Source organism: Argiope bruennichi, chromosome 6 (genome assembly GCF_947563725.1).
Source record: "Argiope bruennichi chromosome 6, qqArgBrue1.1, whole genome shotgun sequence".
Classification (NCBI taxonomy): Eukaryota; Metazoa; Arthropoda; class Arachnida; order Araneae; family Araneidae; genus Argiope; species Argiope bruennichi.
In genome coordinates, this window is record NC_079156.1 from 133,047,677 (window position 1) to 133,071,091 (window position 23,415).

Genomic DNA, 23,415 nt, shown 5'->3' on the forward strand with positions numbered 1-23,415 from the left:
TTATCATTCTCAATTCTTTATTCGAGATCATCATTCGATAAATCGTATTTCTAACGAATAGTTTAAAGTAACCGATATCGATGACTGTTCCTGTTCATTGATCAAACACAAAAATTCAAATTCAAAAAAGAAAAGAACCAAAAAGACATTTTTACAGAAAATGTAATGGTCTATCTCCCCTTAATGGCTAATAGCAAAACGCATTCTTACTCTTAACTGCTCAGTAATCTAAAGGAAGAAAGATTTTTTTTTCTATGAATGTAGCGTTATGTCTTTACGAGCAATAAAATTGATGTCGTGTAACTGGGATTGAAAACCCATTTAGCCATATCCCATTCAGAACTAGTCACTGCTTTTTACCCACCTTAAGAATTCGTATTGGATGGAAATCGATTCATTTTCGTCTCAAATACTTCACATTGTCTTACTATTTGAAGGAAAATGCACTTTTGAAATGTTATTACGACTAGTTTTGAAGCAATTATTTTAGTAGAAAGTGACATGGATGTCTAAGAAAAATAGTATCCACTCAACTAATGTTTTCTCTGCGTTTGTTATCTTTACATTGTACATCTTTTATTACATGGATCGTACAAACAGTGAACACTTTCAAGAAGATAAATAGGAGATGCGAATGTAATTAACAGAGTTTTATTTGGAAAGTGCGCCTGTGGGACTGAGAAGACACAAAGCAATTAATTCGAACAAAGAGACGTTATAAAATATCCTTTTGTGTGATTCTTAAGATTATAAAATGCAGATTTCAGGTGTTTCAGCTGCCACGATTGTTCTAGATTAAATGCAATTAAGAAATTTTTGAAAGGTTTTTAAATATATCTTTAATTAATTCCAAATGTTATTTACTTCTTTTAAAGTTAATTTCTGCTTTTAATTATAAAAGATTTTATCCGAGATCACCCGAGTAAGCAATGTAGTAACTATCCGATTTAAACTATCACCAAATCCATTTTAATTCTATTTTGAGAGCCAAGGTTCAGATTTAGTTCTATGAAATAAAGACTAATTTTTTTTCCATGCCAAATCTTTTTATTTAGTAGAGTGCTTAGCCAAATAATTTAAATTATAACGAAATTTTGGTTCAGATTTAAGCATTAAAAATTAGAAATTATTAATTTAGGTTTATATAACACCAAAAATGGGATAAAATAGCAATTATGGCAGCTGTTATATAAAAAAGAGATGTTTTCATTAAAAAAAGTATTAGAAGCAATGGAATTAAATTGCTAATTTAATTATTTTCAAACTTCAAGTAAAATAACTAAATAAATAAAAACATTTTAATGCACAGAAGTATTTTCAAACTAATTGCTTAAATTCGATGATTATCACTGAAGAAGAATTATTACCAAATGTGCAAAAGAGTTTCGAGTTTGTTTTTATTTGACCGAAACATGAAAGACGCTTTTTAAGCCATATATTAAGTATATAACAAAATTAAAAAAGCTAAATAAAGTCTATTTTTTTAAATAAACTTTTATCAGAATACAATTAAAGTAATTTTATTTTTACCTTTTAGTTAATTTATAATGCATTATTAATAATATTATGACATCTGAAATCAGTTATTCACAAAGTGACTCACGGATTGTTTCACGCGAATTGAATATAAATTCCACTAAAATAAAAGTTAAAATTTTCAGAATTTATTATAACTTAAAAATGTTTAATTTTGCATAGAAATATACAAAATTTCTGAATTCTAACTTTAAAAACATGAAACGGTTTAGTTGAATAAATATGCACAAAAAATATCTAGAAGTCTGGCGCATGCTGATTTACCGTCAAATTCATTAACAGAAAAAAAATGAATACAATTATATTATTTGTTAGTATAAAAGATTTATTTTATTTTTCATTAGAAACAATTACAGTCTAGTGGTGTATGAAACACGGTTGGAATTTAAAGAATGGAGTTATTGATGCAAAGGGAACTAGTCATGAGAGCACATAGGAAACAAAATATTTATACGATATTTCATTTTGGAAATTTGGTGTATGAAAGAGAGGAAAGGTATTTGGTGTATTTTCATTTGGTGTATGAAAGAGAGGAAAGGTATACAAAATAACGCTTTTCCCCAGATGCCGTTTATCTGTCATTACAATCTTAAAAAATATTGAACTCTAAAAAAATCGATTTGGTTACAAAGATTGTTTCTTTCTTTTGTTTCTAATGTCTTTGCATTATTTATTAATTTCCTAAAAAATCCTCTCTGCAAGCTGGAAGGCAAAGGTAGGTTCCTTTGCTTCTAAGTTCCTATCTGACAATATAAATTGTTGATGTTAAAAACAGTCAAAATGAGGGCATGAAAATCACCTTTCAGTTCCTCATTTCTAAGATATTACAGCTATGAAAAAGCTTTAAGTACAAAAGTTGTTCGTCTTTAATGAGGCGCTCATTTGGCTAATTGGATTTATTTTTGTATCTTCAATATTAAGGAAGTACAGCGAAATGAAAATTTCAATCCCTCCCCCTCATTCCCACTCTTTTTAAGTTAGATGGGCCATTTACGAACTCATCCGAGGATTTTGCATTTCTAACAACATATTCCAAGCCGTTTAAAATATAATAGAATATAAACTTTTGAATGAAGTATAGTTTTGGGCTCTCAGGACCATGATCGGTAAAGAACTGAAGATATTTTTCCAAAGTCATGAGAATCATGGCAATAGGTAATCTTCTTATAGGAATTTACCTAAAAGGGGGAGGGGAGGAGCTAAATTGTTAGAATTTAAATTTCTTTTTTATCTCAGTAGGGATTGGACTGCACCGGTATAAATGAAAATGATTTTAGTCTTATTTATTATATTAAAATATATTTCAAAATTTTTCAATATGGAAAAAGTTTTGTAAGTCAAGAGAATGCAATACTATGTTAGGAGCCTGTTATGTAGTTATGTAGTATGATTTCGTTACTTTCAGAGTTATAAAGCGTTCTTAATTAATCGCTTCATGTAGCTATTGATGAAAAAAATTAATGATGCAGTTTTATCATCTACATTTATAAGTAATATATTTCTTCCCATATTAACTCTTTGTGTTTTTACATTTCTCAGGCGACTCGGACCGCAGCCCGCCGGAAGACGGCGTTCGGCGGCGCAAAAAGTTTCTCCGTCCCAAGGCCAAGAGCCAGACGGACCTGAGCCGGCGCTCCACAGAGGACGAGGAGCCCTCCGACCTACCCCCTTCTCCGCAGCCACCCTCCCCTTACCGGAAGATTCTAGGCTTTAGATCCGGCAAGAAGATCCACACCGTCATCTCCACGCTTCGGAAATTCAAACTGAAACACGGGAGATCCAAGCACTATGACTCTCCGGAAGGGTAAGTACTAATGTCCTCTAATGAAGCTACCCTCGAAAGGGTTAAATGTAGAATTTTAAAAAGTTACTGCTTAGGGATCTAAGAAGATGAAGGAGTTTTTTCATCTTGTCATTCACAATCAATCCACGCCATTCCAGTTTCTAACACATTTATTTAAGCCGGTCAATAACGAGCACTCAACGCCAACATTACTTCTATCCTTTTGGAAGACGCCTTAACCCTTAACTGGAGAGGTGAAAATTTTGGACTTAACTGGGGTGGTACGGTCTGCGAGACCGTATTTTCTTTACACTAAAATTAAATTTTCTAATGAAAGTATTAGCATGAAAATCAGTCAATATAATCTGAAGATATATTTCTTGATATATAAATATATTTTAGAAATTTTTCCAAATATAGTATCATTGAAAACAGTAATTGCGTTTGAATATACATTTTCTTCTCAAATTACATGTTACAACAAATAACATTCTTGAAAAAACATATTACCTTTTTACATTTTAAATCATATTTATTTTTCCAGTACAAAAATATATATAGACAATACAATGAAAAATTCAACAATTATAAGAAGAAAAAAAAACTGACAGTGGGTAAAATTGACCTTTTTTTTTTTTGTCATCATTTCTACGCAGAAACGTGTGAACATTCGTAGCATAATTTTCGAGGGCATTATAAACATACAGGTTAAGCACTAGTATAAAAATCAGCCTGTTATTTCTGTAGATATTTCTCTTGGTATATTAATAAATTTTAGAAATTTTTCAAAATACATTATCATTAGAAAAATTAATTATATTTAAACATACATATCAGAATCAGCCGAATACAAAATTTAAACGAAAAAATCTTCTGTACAATTATCCTCATCACTAAAATCCCTTTCTGCTTCATTTAAAAGTGTCTGGAGCTCTGCTTCATAACGAGGATCAGTTGATTGGATGATAATTCGAGGAAAAAATTTTAGGGCCATCTGCTAAGCCTTGTATAATACTGGAACACTAAAAAGAAGGTGGGCTCTCACAGACGTCGAGCAAAGAAATAACTAAAATATTTAAGAAAGCCTCCGCTGAAACCGGTTGAAAGAGTGCACGTAGTGAAGGTCTCGAAACAAGAAGCTACAGGGTCAACCCCTTCGAATGAGTTAAAAATAGAATAGGAGTGACCGAAAATCCATCTTTAGCGGTCTGAGATACCGCACCTCCCCAGTTAAGGGTTTTAAATTTTTTGGATTCATTTCTCTCTCACTTTGTTTCTTTTTTTAAATTTAATTTTGTTTAAATTTATTATTTAATTTTTAATTATTCTCTTCTAATGGCTTTATCATTCTTCAAAAATATCAATCATCTTCTGCTACATATATTTCTATTTCTTACATTGTTAATGTTCACTGTACATAAATGTTTCGCATATATACTGAATTCTGCTTCAATACGGGCATGCCGGTGATGCAGATGGTCAAAAGAAGGATGGTAGGTCGATGCAGATCTTTCTGATGGTGAGTTTTGTTCTTAAATGCCCCAAAAAGATTTTGAAGTGTAGGAGTTAAATCTAATCTTGTTTTTTTTTTTTTTTTTCTCCTTTTTTTGATCTCATGGCCTTATTACACCCTTCTACTAGAAATTTGTTTTGTGACCCCCTATGGCTTTTTCCCCTCCAAACGGTTCATGCCCCATCGGATCCTTTTTTCTTGGTTTCTTTCATGACTTCCATGCGAATTTTCTAGATTGCCAGATTCACGATCATATTCAGCATTGAATGTTCAGATTTGATCTTGAAAGACCAGTTACGTCTGAAGTTACATTCATCTGGGAAGCAACAGGCTTCATTCAGATCATATGAATTTTTAAGTCAATGGGTAAATCAAAATATGGATGGGACTTTTTTTTAGTTTGTGTGTGATTTTCTTGGCGTCAAATGATCGACTCATTACATAGTTTTGACGGAGTTTTGCTTTCGCTTAGAAATTGCTCAAGTAGAATCCGGTTTTGTTGAATAGATTTATTGAGTAGGCTAATAATTCTGACGTCCGTATTCATAATGAGCCAAATTTAGATTTTTATGTGAAAATCGTCCTGCCGTGACTTGATTTTTTTTTCGGTTACCCCAAAATTTTCAGAGTAAAAGTCTTTGTTCTATGAAACTCTTTTTTTTTCGTCATATATTATTATATATTTTCTACTTTTATTCATATATTTTACGCATATATTTAATATGCTTTCAAAGTGGAAGAAATATCTTAAAACTTTTCACCTTAAATGATGAAAGTAAAGCGATTTAAATTCGCAATGAAATCGAAAAGATTTGTCTCTCATACAACACTCAATATCTTAAAATAGTCTTTTTTTTCTGTTCCGAAAGTCGAGCAATACTCTAAAACGTATTTAACTGAAAAGAAAATGAAAATACTTTTTTTTTTTGAAGAAATTTTTCAAACGCTACTTGATAACAGCAAATGAAACTCCAAATGGGAAAAACTGGATTAAAGTTTGGAACTCTTCGTTGAAAAGTAGCGTATCTGCTAGATTGAAAGAGGGAAAACTTTCCGGAATGAGTCAATTGGATATTTGATAAAGTACGGAAAGATGAATTTCCTTTTGCTAGGAAAGGAAATGAATTGTTCGAAAGGTGCCTCTCCCTGACGGACACGGCGAAATTAAACTATAAAAGGGCACACATAATATGTTTGCAAATATTAATATAAGATTTAATTTTGAAGGTGCAAAATAAATCATAACTTTGAGCCGGAGAGATAAAGACGACGAAATCATATTTACTTTTTCAAATTGAATCAATTTTTCTAGTTTTTCTCACTCAAGCTAAGAAATAAATCATTCTCAGTTACGTAAAAAGGTTTTCCTAAAAGGTAATTTTTCCAATGATGAATTTTTATTGTTTTATTTTGATTAATCTTGAAACGCACAAATTCGGGAAATAGGGTGTTAGTTCTCTTTTCGCTTTGAAATAATCCAGGTATTGTATCACGAAGGAATTTTCATTTTCACTCCCATTTTGAAAATTTACATATGGTGGCGCTAAATAAGTAGTAAAATTCTCGATCCAAAGACATTGCCAGATATGTAATTCCATTAATACATCCTATCAAAGAGAGAAAAGCATAAGGTGCACCATGGAAATCGAATATAATGGTGGGATAATTGAATATTTTCTAATTTGGCTTGAAAGGGAGGTAATTGCCTGGTGGTAAGGTCTCGACTTCGCAACCAGAGGATTTCAGGTTCAAGACCCGATTCCACCGAAGAACTGTAGTGTAAACGGGTATGGTGCACGTTAAATAGGTCGGGTCCAAACGTCCTCCTGCTGGTGTGGTTGTAGAAGTTTGGAGAGGGGCTGATGCCTGCTCAGGTTTTGTCCTCGTCATCTGACCGCGGTTCAAAATTGCGAGGTCTGTCCTAAAATAGCGCTGTTGTTGCTTTAAAATGGGACGTTAATATAACTAAACTAAACTTGGCTTGAAAAGGGCTGATAGAAATTTCCAATTTCTTTATCACCTTTGATTCAGTTCGATAAATGTCCCATTTTGAAGCTCTTTTGTTGCAAATAACCTTATTTTGATTCATGGTGAAATAACAAGCGGCATATCAGAACCGGCATCTTAGAACTTTCACCAAATAATGAGAGAAAACTGGCTTCCAAGAATTAAAGGGGATTTTCTTTGAAACGAGTTCTGATTCAGAAGGTTGAAACTGACTCAGACTATCAGAATCTTATTTCAAGATTTCAGAATATTATTTTTAATATCTTTATAGTCCGTAGAAGCCTGAATGTAATTTATTAATTTCGAATCGCAGGATTGTGCAGTCCTAGAGTAGCTCGGAAGTGGGCCGTTATTCTAATGGAGTCACTAATTAAACTAAGAATATTTTGAAGCTATGATAGTGCTAATGTGGTTTGAACTCGTTACACTAGACTGTGATCACATGATTAGAACATCACTTAGTCTATATAACTCAAACGGTACAAGTAGAAAGAAGTTTATATTAGTTCTGAAGAACTGTTAGTTTATATATTTCGCCATTTTCACATACAGAGTAAATTTCAGAAGTAATCGGATCTTCAATTTATAATATTCTGTCTACGAAAGAAATACTTTATAATTGTCCAAAAACATATAAAATAAAACGAACTTTAAAATACTCTAAAAATTTAGATGGAATAATCAAGTGATGTGCATTAAAATTTCAGAAATTATGACTTCGTGAAAAGAAATTATTTTTTCCCTTTCTTAAGTAAAAAAGAAGGATGTAAAGTATATATTTCAAATCCGATAAAGAGAATCAAAATAAATGAAAAAATCACTTGGCTAGAATTGTCTGGAGGTCTATTTAATACAAATGGAGAGACCGTCATTGCTCCATTTCTCTCAAACAACACCAGAATGAAAGCATGATTACCACAACGAAAATTTAAATACAAAGGATAAATTCACTTGTTCAATTTCGGATTCTTTTAATTCAGCTACTCTTTTAATACACTTGAATAATCATTTTAATTAAAACTTCGCGCTTGTGCCTTTGAAGTTTTTTTTCCTTCGAACCGGTCTGTGAAAAAATTATAAAAACTACATAAAAAATAAAAATATACATGACAAAAAAAGATAGAAATGAACCTCAGACTTCTTTGTTCATTACATGGATCAGTGAAATTTTCTTTTCGAGATCTACCTCCAAGGCAATAATGTGGGCTGTAGATTCTCCCCCTTCTCGCCAGGCATTCAAGTTTCAGAGGAGAAGGTTTCAAAATCTTTGAAGTAAAAAGAAAAATGCTTTGTAACTCAAAATTGCTGGGGGTAGTCATTTAAGTAAGAAAACCAAAGGGAAAATTTCATTTTATTGTCTTAGGAGATTTTGTAAAATAATATTCAAAGGAATTATAAAGCAATAATGTAACAAAAAGTGGTTGTTTTTGTTTTATTTGTTGATGAGTAAAAAAAGTATCTTTTCTGGAATACGATAATGATAATTTCTTTGGGTAATTTTAAATATGAATTCGATTGCTCTGAAAAGATGTGTTTTTGGTACATTTTAACGTTTTGTATTTACTGCTTTGAATCCAATGATGTATCAGAAATCAAATTGAAGGAAGATATTTGAATTTTAACACATTTATTATGATTCATCTTGCTCTTGTGATAATTCTTTGACTATTTAAACATAACAAAGACCTTTATACAATGTAGCTTCGAATATAGGCTTTGAAGCCAAAAGATCGCGAGTTCCAGATCTTATTCCACTAAAGTATTGCTAATTAAGATAGTCTGCTTCATTCGTCAGTTTTATCGATAAACTAAAATGAACGAGCATTTTACTGAACTTCAATTTTTCATAAGGATTGTCTTGTTTCATATGCCATGACTACTTTTTCTCTACTTAGTGGCAACTTTCGCAGATTCTTCAACCACTCTTGAGATTATTTATCTATACAAAACAAACAAAAAACGTTCGGATATGAGAATTCGCAAACTTTTTTTTTAATGTAAAAAAAAAAGTCTTACGTCGATTTTTGATCTCTGTATTGAAACCTTGAATAGTTTACCTCTAGTAAGAGAAATTTTGCATAGATATTCCTCCACACAAAACATTAGATGTCCGCAAAACAAACGAAAACTATCCGCAAGCATTTCTGGAAAGAATAAAGAAACGAATCTTCGATTTTATCTCAACTTAGGTGTTCCTTCCCATACTGAAACTCTGAATAATTTTTTTCTTTGAGAGGCTTCTCTCAGTCCTCCACTTAGGACATTAGATGCTCACACAAGCAAAAATGATCCATGCAGGAGCATTTGCTATCTTTTTTCCGAATAAAAAGAAGAGTGCAATCGGTCTGATGGGATTCGAGGTTATAGGGGTGGCGGAGTGAAAATATTCGGTTGCGAATGAAGGAGAATGGAGTCAACAAAAGGCAGACGATTCCGAGGCAATAGAAGAAAACTTCACAAAGAACTCTCGTGGAACTTTTTTCGCCGACAAATATTGACCGTCACATTTCGGTAACGAAAAGCCTCTTTCTTTATTAGACGAAAACCGAGAGTCCTTTTCACGAAATCCCACCTGAGAGAGGGAAGAAAGAGAAATTAATTTAAAGGAATTGGACAAAAGAAGAAAGAGGTTTAAGAGAAATTTATTGAATCAAAAAGTGAGAAGGTATCAATCTTGCAAGAAAGATATGATGCCTTTTCCACTTCAAAGTTATAAAAGAAGAAAACAGAATATTGATCTGAAATTTTTTTATTTTATTGCTTTCAATTGGATAGATTCATAAGATTATTTTCAAAGAGAGACTCAAGCTGAAATATTTATACCCATAACATTCAAGCCAAAAGTAAAGAATGATTTTATAACAGTAAAAGTTTGATACAAATATTTAACCCTCTTCAGTCCGACGATATCAAATGGTATCTCCAAAATTTGCTGTTAATATCCAAAGACGTTATTATTTGCACTCATATTATACTTTCGTGCTCCTAGCCTAATCCAGATACAAATGAAAAATGAATGGATAATTTTAATTTTTTAATCTGAATGAAATGATTGATTGTAAACGTGAAGTTTTTCCAAGTTTTTAATTCAATTTTTAACTATTGATTTTTGGTTAAAAAATAATAATTTAGGTTTGAAAAGGTTAAATATTAATTCATACGAATATTAATTTATGAAATCTTTTTATCGCTTTTTCCTGCTAATTAAAAAACGTTAATCACAATGAGTACTGTTTATGCTTCTCTAAATGAATGCAAAATTTTTTCAAGAAATCTTTTAATACTTTCTCAGTGAGCCTTACAATACTGTACCAACAAAATTTTTATTTTTGTTTATGGCGATGTACAGCTGCTATTCTGCAAACGATTATAATTTCTCTTTCCCATTCTCGACTTATTTCGTCTTTAATTACTAGGATGTTCATTTTATTCTTCAGTTCTGTTCGGTCACCTATAGTGTGATGGGATGGTGGTCTACGAACACTGTGCGACCGGGTGTCTCTTCTCAGATTCATTCAAGACGGTGCTTCCTTCTGAAGTTTTTCCATTTATTTTTTAATTTTGATTGATGTTAAATAAATTAATTAATGGTAAATATATTTTTCGATAAGTGATATATAGACGTAAATATATTACGGTAAATGTAAGAAACTAGTAATTATGCATAATTACCAGATTAATAACATTTATTGTATATACATATTTTCATGTCTGACAAGGGTTTTACCGGTTTAATCATATTTACTGTGACACATACATTTGCATGTCTGAGAAGGTAAGACGATGTAGATCAGAATTTGGGATAAATTCAACTTAAAACAATTATATATATGTATGTTTATTTTTTTGGAGCAATAAATGCATCCATGTATTAGTTGAATAATTATGCACTGAATTATTTTTCCGAGTGCAAAGAATCAATGAGGGGGGGGGGGAGATAGGAAGTTCACATGTGCGAAAACAGACTTAATCTTCAAATATTTGAAAGCAGGGAATGTGCTCTTCCCTTTCTTAAATGAAACCTCCATTGTGCGAGAATGTTTGAATTTTCCACTTGTTTCCACTAACCCTATCTCACCGACAACCGATATTACTAAATTGCTAGTTACACGATGGAATTCAGAACAATTTCTGTTTCGATTAGCTCATGGAAAGATTAATTTCCTTAGAAATAATCTACCTACGCTTATTTTGAACGCTTATGTTAGAGCTGCAAATGATCCTTTAATTTCAATCGCGTTAAGAATGCGAAAATATTGGAAAACCGTCGAGCGACTATATTACCGAAAAGCTAAAACTTAATCCACCCTTTTCCCAGGAAACAGATTGGAAAAGCAATGGTATGCTAAATAAACAAGATAAAAGATATACGGACGTATATATGTTACAGTAAATGTAACAAACTAGAGATTATGTATAATTACCGGATTAATCACATTTACCGAAATAATCACAGTTACCGTAACATATAGATTTTCATGACTGAGAAGGGTTTCACGGGACTAATCACATTTACCGTAACATACACATCTTCATGACTGAGAAGGGTTTCACGGGACTAATCACATTTACCGTAACATACACATCTTCATGACTGAGAAGGGTTTTACGGGACTAATCACATTTACCGTAACATACACATCTTCATGACTGAGAAGGGTTTCACGGGACTAATCACATTTACCGTAACATACACATCTTCATGACTGAGAAGGGTTTCACGGGACTAATCACATTTACCGTAACATACACATCTTCATGACTGAGAAGGGTTTTACGGGACTAATCACATTTACCGTAACATACACATCTTCATGACTGAGAAGGGTTTCACGGGACTAATCACATTTACCGTAACATACACATCTTCATGACTGAGAAGGGTTTCACGGGACTAATCATATTTACCGTAACATACACATCTTCATGACTGAGAAGGGTTTTACGGGACTAATCACATTTACCGTAACATACACATCTTCATGACTGAGAAGGGTTTCACGGGACTAATCACAGTTACCGTAACATACACATCTTCATGACTGAGAAGGGTTTTACGGGACTAATCACAGTTACCGTAACATACACATCTTCATGACTGAGAAGGGTTTTACGGGACTAATCACATTTACCGTAACATACACATCTTCATGACTGAGAAGGGTTTCACGGGACTAATCATATTTACCGTAACATACACATCTTCATGACTGAGAAGGGTTTTACGGGACTAATCACATTTACCGTAACATACACATCTTCATGACTGAGAAGGGTTTTACGGGACTAATCACAGTTACCGTAACATACACATCTTCATGACTGAGAAGGGTTTTACGGGACTAATCACATTTACCGTAACATACACATCTTCATGACTGAGAAGGGTTTCACGGGACTAATCACATTTACCGTAACATACACATCTTCATGACTGAGAAGGGTTTCACGGGACTAATCACATTTACCGTAACATACACATCTTCATGACTGAGAAGGGTTTTACGGGACTAATCACATTTACCGTAACATACACATCTTCATGACTGAGAAGGGTTTCACGGGACTAATCATATTTACCATAACATACACATCTTCATGACTGAGACTGAGAAGGGTTTTTCCTTTTCTCATTATTTGAAATCAATCGTCATTAAAGTTATTTTTACTGTCCCATTACTTATACACTTTCTTGATAAATCTCAGTCTTTTCAAAAGTTTTGACCATTTTTTATTCCATGTTTCATATGCTACATTTCCCTTTCCAAAAGAGAACCAACTTGAATCGGAAGAACAAAAATAAGAGGGTGGATTACGCCTGCAAGGAAATGAAGTGGAGCGGGCCATTTGAAAATTCCTTCATTAGACTTCCGCTTCCGAGGCACGCGAACCCCTCTCTCCATGAATAAGAAAACACGGGGATAAGAAACGGGCCCGCCGTGCGGAATAAGAAAAACTGTTCGATCGAAAAATTACTCTGCGACGGCGCAAAGCGGAAGAAAGAAAACAAATTTAGTTTTCTTTTTCGAAACAAAATTGTTCTTCAAGTGATGGCTTTCGGCGGAAGGTTAGAAATAATGAAAGACAGGCGAGAATAGTCGAATTTTTGACAGAACATTTTCTTTTAGATCCGTCCCAACTCCACACTTTTTCACTTAGTCACTCCAGTTCTGTTTTTATTTATTTATTGGCAGTTTTATTAGATTAACTTCTTATTTTTATTGATTTAGTTTTATTTATTTTATGTTTGATTATATAAATTAAATTTAATTGTGTTAAGTACCAATTTTGATATCTCAGTTTCGTGTTGTTGAAGTTAGATTAGTTTAGTTTCATTAACATCCCGCCATGATTACGTTTCATTAACATCCATCTTTTTCTACATTCTCCAACATTAACGAACACCATATATAGAATACTCCCGAGTATCCGGCCTAAGGAGGCAAAAGGGCTGGCCGGATAACAAGAACGCCGGACAGGCCGGAGTTCTATAAGGTCATTTCTTTGTCCCACCCCCCCACCCCAATACCAGAAGACAAAGTTTTTATACCAAAGCTCATTGTTATAATACGTATTTTCTAACTTCTTATTGAGTGCTAAACTCCCTTTTGATCTCAAGCGATGTAGAATCTGAACGTAGCCATGGCCCATTGAATCATAGAAGTATTTGCCAGTAACATGTAGAGTTAAAATAGAAGGCTCTGTAGTGGTAGTTTATGTATGTTAATATATTGCATTGCACGTTTCAAGAATTTATTCTCTAAAAAGTAAGTTAAAACATATAAACTGTTCACATTTTAACATAAATTTGGTAATGCCTAACTGAAATGCAGAAATGTAAACAAAATATTGACGTAATCGTTAGGCTAGTTTTTAAGAAAATTATATTTAAATCATTTTATTTTTCATTGGTAAAGGATTACACAGATATGCAGAGGTAACCCTAAGAGAAGAGTCAAATAGATTTTTTTACTCAGTCCCCCACTGTATTTTTTCCAATTCCTAACTCCAAAAGTATATTTTTTGTATAGTCGCTGTGTAAAACGTAATTTCTTCTCCATAGTCATTACAACTTTTTTTCGTTTAGCACTCATTTGGAAATCTTCAATGTGGTAAACTTAAATAAAGCATTAAACATATCCCAAGAACAACTTACCAATACTATACGTACTGTGCAATCACAATCAGGAACAGCGGAAACAACTGCTGTCTATTACACATTGATGAAACAATGAACAACGAGCAGAACGCTGCTTTTTTCCTGTCACAACCTGTATTTTGCACATGACACGTAGAAGGACCGTAGCAGACGCCCGCTTCCAATGCCTTGGCAATGTTGCCGATGTTGCCTTTACCCCTCATTTAATTACATAAAAGAAAACTAGGCCAGATAGTACGGAGGCCGGATTGTCGCGAACCGGATACTCGGGAGTATACTGTAAATAATTTTTTTTATGGATCTGACACTATTGAAGCAAAACCATACTTTGAATTAATAAATGATTAATTTATAAAGCTGAGATGATATAAATGGAGAAACATATTTTGTTAGAAAAGAATTAATTATGAAAGATTAATAAGTCCGATTCTTTTACTATTACCTATAAAAATGAAACTATTATAAAAACCATCTGCTTATACTTGTGTGTATATGGAAGAAAATAAAGGCGTGATTTCTGGTGTTCCTCAGGATGTGCTGAGAAGGAAATAATCGGCCATTTGCGGGGAGGAAAGATGTCATTTTCTCATACCATCTTTTCAGCTTTTCTTCTGCTATTCAGCCCATCGGTAAATCTGCTCCATTCCCAAATGACCGACTTTTATCACAACTAATAATCGGAACAGATTGTAGGACTAGAGATGCAATGTTTAACTGGGTTTCTATTCAAATACGAATAGGGTCGCTCTCCAGATGAAGTTTCAATATTCATGTCTTCTTCTTTCCTCCAACTCTTTTTAATTTTCTTACCAGTCGGAATGACTATAACAGAGATCTAAAATCTAAATAGCTAAAAATCTAAAATCGCTACAACAATGTCAAGGCTGTTTGAACCAAGGTCAATTTTGTTTATTTATATTAACGTCTCGTATTAAAGCAACACTAGGGCTATTTTGGTACCGACTTCGTAATTTTGAAAAGCAGTCAGATGACGAGGATGACACCTGAGCTAGCAGTACCTCTCTCCAAGCTTCCACACCACACCAGCAGAAGGACATTTGGCTCCGACGGATTTAACGTGCACCAGACCTGCGTACACGGCGGTTTAACCTGAAATCCTCCAGTTACGCAGCTGAAAATTTACTATCAGGCCATCGTGGCCTTGAACCATAGTCAGAGGATGCCACGTGAGTTTCATAACTAAATTCAGAACCCTAGAGTGTGAGGTTATTTGATCTTGGATCATTTGATGGATACAGAGATAATTTGGAGCGGGTCATGCTAAAGAATATAGTCTTGGGTGCACAAATTTTCTGGAGTAGTTTGAGGGTCATTAAAAATAATTAATAACAAAGTTATTGGAAATAATGAGTTTGGATTAAACTGTGCCATTATACATAGTGTGACATTGATTTTTAAATGCAAAATTAGACCTGATATTTTGAACTTTCAGCTGAATCATTTCGTAGGAATTAAAATGAAGTATTATTCAGGTCATTCTTTAAATCTTCCATGATTCCTACTTCAAGATTATATTTACCTGAAGATTCGACCGTATAATAATCTATGTCTCTCTCTATGGAGTGTATAACTTCTTTGATAATATAAAGCACATAGTATTATTCTTTTACAGACACGTCGTCTTGATTATATAGAATGTGTTATCTCTTGTGTTACAGTGACTTTACTCGAAAATCATCCTTTCGGGAGGGGGGGGGACCTGGAAATGAAGATGAGAAGCTTCTGGTATAGTGATTGGTTCTCGCCATTCTGGAGTGTACACGTAAAGGTGCGGGTCTGGCTCCTTCCATTGATTTTTGGACGTACTTCCTTAGGGAAGAGTTGTACCTTGTCCAGTGATGGCCCTTAGGACTCAACTACAATTCCATTCAGCGTTGCTGTTGGGCTGTCCGGTCATTCAGTATTATTTATCCTTGTGTTTTAGAGCGAGTCGGAGAGTCAGTGATGTAATTTCTCATAAATCACCAACAAAGAATGGACTGTGCATCAGTTATTTTTTTAAAATTTTTTTAAAGGAAGATTGTATTAGTCAAGCCACAAAAAGATAGGCAGTAAAAAAAAATTGTTTTACTTAACCGGTTTCGAGCAAAATTTTTATTTATTTTCTTTTTTGAAATAATCATACACAACACGATCAAATGTAACCAACAATATGATAGCAATACTTTCAGGCTGAAAAATCTTGTCGAAGGTTTAGGGAAGGGAAGGAGGTTCGTGACCCCCATAACATTCTCATTGTATCCACCCTGCCTTCGATATCAGACATGTGACTTGTATCAAGTTATAGAAGATAGATATTTTGGTATAATGAGATTCGATCGAAAGATCAATGGTGTAATTCTCTCTCCTGAATATATGGTTCTAAAACTCATTCTTTGCCACAAAATCAACACTGGTCTAATTGGCAAAATGATTTAACCATAAAGTGAATGAAACGTTATATGGTAGAGTTTTTTTTTTCTTTCGAGTTTATACGTCAGTAATTGGGTAAATCTTTTTTTTTCAACAACATCTTACCAATTCTTGCTATTTTTACAAACCCTTTTAATCAACCTTCCGTGTGATATTTGGATGAATTCTGAATATTCTTTATTTCATTCTAAGTTGTTCGCAGGCAGAAAATGAATTTATGAAAGAAAACAAAATCTTTCTGAAATGTGTTCTATTCATTCTTTTTACGCATTAAACTTTTTAGTTTTTGATTCAAATCCAACTGAGAGCTTTACTCGACAATCCTTTGAAACATTACCAAACAAGTTTTTTTTGTATTATGAACAAGTAAATTCTTTTGATCAAGCTATAAAAGGACTAATAAATCGGCAACAAACGAACTAGTGTAGTAAAATAATTTAAAAAATAATTAGAGATTTAAATCATTTTAAAGGTTAGGATAGCTCATAAACTATTTAAATGGATCACCCAAAATGCATCACTCAGTTCATAAGTCACTAAAAATATTGCGGCATTTAATCTTTGGTATTTTGGTTTGATAAGTTTTAAATAATGGGAAGTTAATTCTCCGTTAAATGCAAATGACGGATCAATGAATAATTTTCTGCCGCTAATTGCTTTTGAATACCAGAACTCCCGCTGGAGACTGATCCATCAAACATCTATTCAAAGCCTGTTTTTGTCAGAATGTTAGAGCGTGCATGCTTTTTAATGAAATAATTACTTTTCATGTAAGGAGAACTCTTGTATGATATAAAGAAAACAAAACATTTTCAAATTTTATAAAATTCTTAATTCTTTAAAGGAATTTCATTTAATCTTCCATGTTTAGGGATTCAAAGATAATCTTTATAGATGAAAAATTCTGGATTACCCACCCCCATAGTTGGATTAAAATAAAATTCCGGAAATACTTCGTTTTCTTGATGTACTAGAATTCTGAATTTTTCTACAGTTGTGCGTTTCTCGATACGACATTGAAATATTTTAAAATTTCAAGAAATGCTAAAAATAATTAAATCTAGTTCATTTTAATTCTATATAAAAGGCGCATCATTGCAAAACCTTTTCAAGATTCCATGGTTTTTATAACTGTCATATTAAAGGCTAAAATGTAGGAAAGAGCCATTTTAATTCAGAGGGAGAGGTTCTTCCGACACTTTCTCGCATACTCCCTTTTAACTGTACTTGTGTATTATTAACCGTGAGCCATTGAAGAACAATGAATATGAAAAAACGTAGTTGTGTGCGAGTCATCGCTTGGATGCGATGAATGCAAAAATACCATAAAACCAATGTGTATTTTAAATCTTTTTTCCTTCGGCCGATTGAAAATCAAAATGGACACAAAACTGCAATTGAAATTGAAGTTGCATAGCAAGTTTCACAGATATAAGAAATTGCTTTTTCATTTACTGATTTTACACGGTTGTGAAAGTATGGACCGACAAACAAGCGAACCCTTAACGTGTTTGGTCCCGAATGTGACACATATCTAAACTTTAGACGTTAAATCTGTGTTTCAAAATTTATGTATTTAACTTTCTTCGTTTTATAGATACCTTAAGTTATATTTAGATAACCGGATAGACAGATTTCCTCTGAATGGATTTCATTCAAAACTTTCCTACAAATTTGAATTAGAAATCCTATATCAAATTTCGCCCGTCTAGCTCAAAGCGATTTTGAGTTATCATATTTATAGAGATAGTATTCCAGATCGGTGCTTTTCGGATGCGTGGATATTCGTCAAGATAACATGTTTGGATTTTTTGACAATTACTTTTTCTTTGTACACGAGAAAATAAGAATATGATAATAAGCAGAATATATATTTTTTAAATCTAAAATCAGAGGATCAAAGTAAAACTCATCAAAACACGAAAAGCTGTTAGTTGTACGAAGCTGAAACTAAGAAAAATAAATATCATAAAAAAGAAATTTCCTATAAAAATTCTTGAAAATCTGAAGGAATTTTTTTTCCTGAATGTTTGATAAGAAATTTGAAGTTAAAATTCCTACTTATTTAGAGTACATTTATCAGCGCTTCATACTTTTTTATTTTTGGATAGGCCTCCAATCTTTTAACAAGTATATTTCTAGAATTAAAAATATTGAATCAGTTTTTTTTCTTTGCCATCCTTTGGGATAAATAGACAAGAATTTGCATTCCAAATATTCTACCAAAATGTAAGAAACAAAACAAAACAAAAAACAAAAAAAAAGATAGACTATACCTAACTTTATACAAGAAACTTTACATAATAACATAAAATAACCTTTGAAATGAAATTCATCCATGAAATCTTTCTCTGCTTTCGAAATATTTTTAAACTACTCTATTTTAAAATACTGAAATAGCAATATATTGAAAAACTCATTTATGCTCATATAGGAGCACCTATTTATTTTGACGTTATTGTCTGTTTCAAATGAAACAAAGAATCTGAATTTTCTTTCGCCTTACCCGACTTTATATTTCCTGGGAAACTACTTCGAATTCTATGTTGCATTTTCAAACTGTCGATTTTCTTTTTCACTTTGAAAACGCGAAAGAACAAACACAAAATTTCAAACAAAGGTAGGGTGTTTTTCGTACGCGCAGGTTATAAAACACGTTGGAATTTCTTGAAGAATATCTAGTTTTACTTTTTTATTTATCAAGAACTTAAAAAAATACACAGACTATTTTTGCAGTTTTATGGTTTGTTTTTATTGAATGGTCAGCAGAAAAAGCAATTTGAGAATTTGCCCAGGTAGGATGTGATTTTCAGTTTTATCGGTGTCATGACGTTTCCTTTAAATTTGATTTTTAAAAAAATTCAGAAAAATATTATTTTATTTTTTGAGTTTTTACAATTTATTTCCAGTCACTAAGAAATCAAATTGAAAAAAAAAAGTTTTATCTTTTTCGAATTATTTAACTAAGAAATTATGCCAGGAACCAGGGAAAAGCTACACCTCTCCTGCTAAAGCATTCAGGTCAATCTGAATGATAATCCATTAAGAGTATGAAATGATTAAAGCATCACCGTACTTATTCCTTCGCGCAAGAAATTCTCCTACCATTTAAATGGGAGCAACTGACCCTAAACCATTTCTACACTCCCTGAAGAAGCGTAAAAACTGTTACCAACCTTGAGATTTCTCATCCACGTATTTGTTCTCATATCCCCCTCCACCCTGCGGGAGTAATTAATATAGTAAGTAGGCAAGAAATTTCAAGATTCATAGATTGTCTTTTGGTATAATATATTTGATATAATAATCAAGACAAACAACTTTTACAAAAGAACTGAGATCTCCAATTGCAAGACCACCTCCGCCCTATAAAGGATATGTGAAAAAAATATGAATTATCAGGAAAACTATTAATTAAAAAGCCTTAAAATCAGTGAAAGTGGACACCCCACCAAAAACAAAAACTTATTCGCATATGCTCTAAAAAAGACCCAATATCTTTCACCTGCACTTAAATTTTGTGTGGTTAAGGTCACGATTGTCTTAGACTGGTGAACAATAATTGAGAAATAAAGATCTTTGACGTAAATCTAACGTTTTTAATGAGCCTATTGTCTGATTTTTAGCGATTAATACCTAGCATGCGGATAATACACCTGAAAATCGAAAAAACCTAAAGTACCTGAAAATCTAATTAGTATTTTACTTTTTATCATCAACTGAAACCAAATACTGATACAGAACTACAATTGTAATAAAAAAATCATATACTGAATTTCATTAATTTAAGTCATTCGGTTTATGAGTTATTGTGTCTATATGCATGGAAAGTACAGACCGAAGACAGCGGACCCCTTGACGCTTTATACTCTCAATGTGATACTGAGTACATTTCAAATGATAAACTTTTGTACTACATTTTATTCAAGTAGCTATCTTTTTATTATGTCGTTTATTATCATATTCACTTTTACTATGACACCCGGACAGAGATTTTCTGAAAGAATTTCTTTCAAAACTTGAAAGAAGTCTAAAAATGTGGTGTGAAGTCCATGCACCAAATGCCATCCATTTAGCTCAAAGCATTTTTAAGTTATCGTAGGAAACAGGCTGATATTATTCCAAAAATATGTTTTTCAGACTCGAGTTCAAATCTTTTGGACGATTATAATACTTTCTGTTTATAAACTTCGTATACTAAAAACGTAAGAAGGTATCTCAGTAAGTTTTGCTTTAAACAGAGATATTCCAGTTATTCCAGAATTTATCTGAAAAAATAGCAAAAATTAGAATGTCGAATGCAAGAAATTTAATCTTATTTCTTAAATTTCATCGAGAAAAATTTCTTTTTAAAATTTTCTAAGAACTTAGTAAATTAGTTAAGTAATTAAAAATAAATTTTATCTGAACTTAAATTGTTTACCATATTGGGTGGTGCATTGATTTTTTTTAATTCTGAGAATTCGATCATTGAAAATGATACTAAATTCGCGAAAATGTCCTAAAACTACATAAAAAGGCTGAATAAAAAGTTTGAGATAGAATTTAAAATTCGAACTTCTACGTGCATTGAGTCACCCTTATAATTACGTGTGTGCTTAACTTCGCCTAAGGGCAATAGTTTGTTCTACTACTGTACACAAAAACCCATACAATCATTTCTAATAATTCATCGAAAATGGATATATCATTGGAACATTAACCATAAATAATAAAAAAAAAAAACTCTTTAAATCTATGAAATTTATAAATCTGTACTTAAGTTAAGAATATTTCATTTTTAGAGTTTTAAGTTAATTAAACAAGATATTGTTTAAATATTTTAAGAACTTAAATATTAATTAATAAAGAATACATATCAAATGTTTGATTTATACTAGGGGCGCCATCTGATATTCAGTTTGTGAAAGAATTTGTGATTTCAAGAGTTCGTTGAGACCTCATTTAATAATGAATTATAAATAAAAGACCTTAAGAAATAGAAAATAATTAAATTAAAACTGTCTTTTTAGTTTGTTAAAAACTGATTTTATTTTGCTCGATTTATTATGATTTACTTGTTTTTCAGATTTATTCGATATTTGAGGGGAAAAGAACAGTATTTGTAACAAAACTCTCCGGAATATTTTATTTTTGCATTAATATATATCTCTCTTACATAAGAAAATGTCCACCGACAAGATTCTTTACATTTTCCTCAACTTATCTAATTTTTGTTTTATGCAGCATTTAGAGTGGCATTAAATCTCATGGTCAAGGTCAAATGTACGATAAAGTGGATTTCCTGTTACAGAAAAGGATATTCATTTTGAACGTCGATTATACATTCTGCATTTTCTCAATTAAATCAGAAAAATATTTTAAATGCTGATACGAAATCAATGAAGTATGAACTCTAAACAGCGTGCTCAATGAAACGCTCGTGAAATGATTATTCTCGTTTTGATTAAAATTTTAGGAAGGAAAATAAAAATATTTGATATTTTTATTTCTCCGAAAATATTTGAAAGAGCGATCAAATCAAAAATAAATAAATGTAATGTAAAATTATTATTACCTTATATAATTAATGTTTCATCATAACACTTTTTCGATGTCTTTGACGATAGAACAAGCCTGGAAAATGGTAGGCTAGAGATTCTAGTTTCATCCGCAACCGCCTTGTAAAATTATGAGTCGAAATTAATTCGAGTAGGTGTGTTGTGGAGGATTTTTAAGTAGTGCCAGTTTCATGAGCTGTCCTTGCCTTTTGACCAAGCATAAAAGTTCAAATCAAATCAATCATTCATATTCGTTTGGCCTATTTTAACATTTCTGTTGAAAGATATATCTGATGTCCAATCCTATCGTCATTTTATCGAGAATTTGGAAAAGAGTATTCCAAATTCCCTATAACATTCTCATATTCTGAATTTACAGAGTATTCGGAATTATCACTTATTCCTTCAATACTTTGAATTTACAGATTGATTACAAAATATTGAGCAAATTTTAATCACTGATTTACTGAATTTCTTGAAAGTTTAAAAATCTGAAAACTTTATAACCTAAAAATAAAAATTAACTTTTTAATTACTTAATTTAAGCGCAAGGAAACGCATCCGTAATACAATCCTCTCTCTCTCTCTCTCTCTCTTTGACGGAAGAAATAAAAAAGTTTTGACGGAAGAAATAAAAATGCCAAGAAAATGAAAAGAAAGCTCTTTACTTATCTAATACTAGCTGGTACCCGGCGCTTTGCTGTCACATAAGAAATAATTTTGGACATATCATTTGAAATTTAAAACAACTGTCTTGATTAATTAGGAATGATAGAAAGAATATTTATTTACTTGGCGACAGTGAATACATTCATTGAAATTGGATAATATATAACGGAGAAATACAAATAATATTTATTCTATTTTTTATTTATTATTCAAGTGCTTTAGAGTAGACAATCCTTTTTATTTTTCCATCTTCAGCAAAAACAAATTTCTTGGCTGTTCGACTCGTAAGCATCCAGCATACAACTGGCCATGTGGAAAACATGAATTTTCTAGGTTAAACCGCACACTTAGTAACTGACCATGCGCCTTGTTGATGGTCATCGAGAATGAAGTCGAATGGGGAACTGCAGTCGTTTGAAATCAAAAGGTATGTTGGTGGGAATAATGGGAGTGCGGGGAATGAGCACGTCTTCTCCAATCGACTTTCCGTTAAGAACAGTTCCCTCGCTTTTTGTCGCATATTTGATTCTGATGTGCGTGATCAGGTAGCATATAAACGTTGTTTTTCAATTCCTGTTGCATGTTAATCTTGAGATTCTGAAGCATGTGAATTTGCAATTCGTAAACAATCTGTTTTATTGCTCGCTTGTTTCCTCGTTTGTTTAAGAAGCTCGAATCGGCTTATTTCCACGTGCTGCGCTGTAGATCTATTAAGTGATGAACATTTGGGGACATATTTTTTTGTCAAAGCAAACAACATGATATACGCTTGTGT

The 23,415-nt window shown here is 32.3% G+C and overlaps 1 protein-coding gene across 7 annotated transcripts in view; it reads left to right on the plus strand.

The window, feature by feature from the left end:
* The window catches only part of LOC129971338 (multiple C2 and transmembrane domain-containing protein 1-like), a 386,350-nt gene that overhangs the window by 270,675 nt on the left and 92,260 nt on the right, over positions 1–23,415 (plus strand). For all 7 annotated transcript variants that reach the window (XM_056085007.1, XM_056085004.1, XM_056085008.1 and 4 more), the window contains exon 2: positions 3,076–3,340. Coding sequence is in view for 5 of the 7 variants with exons in the window: in XM_056085004.1 (XP_055940979.1) it covers positions 3,076–3,340 (265 nt within the window). In the remaining 2 variants the exon portion in view is untranslated. The remainder of the gene's footprint in view (positions 1–3,075; positions 3,341–23,415) is intronic.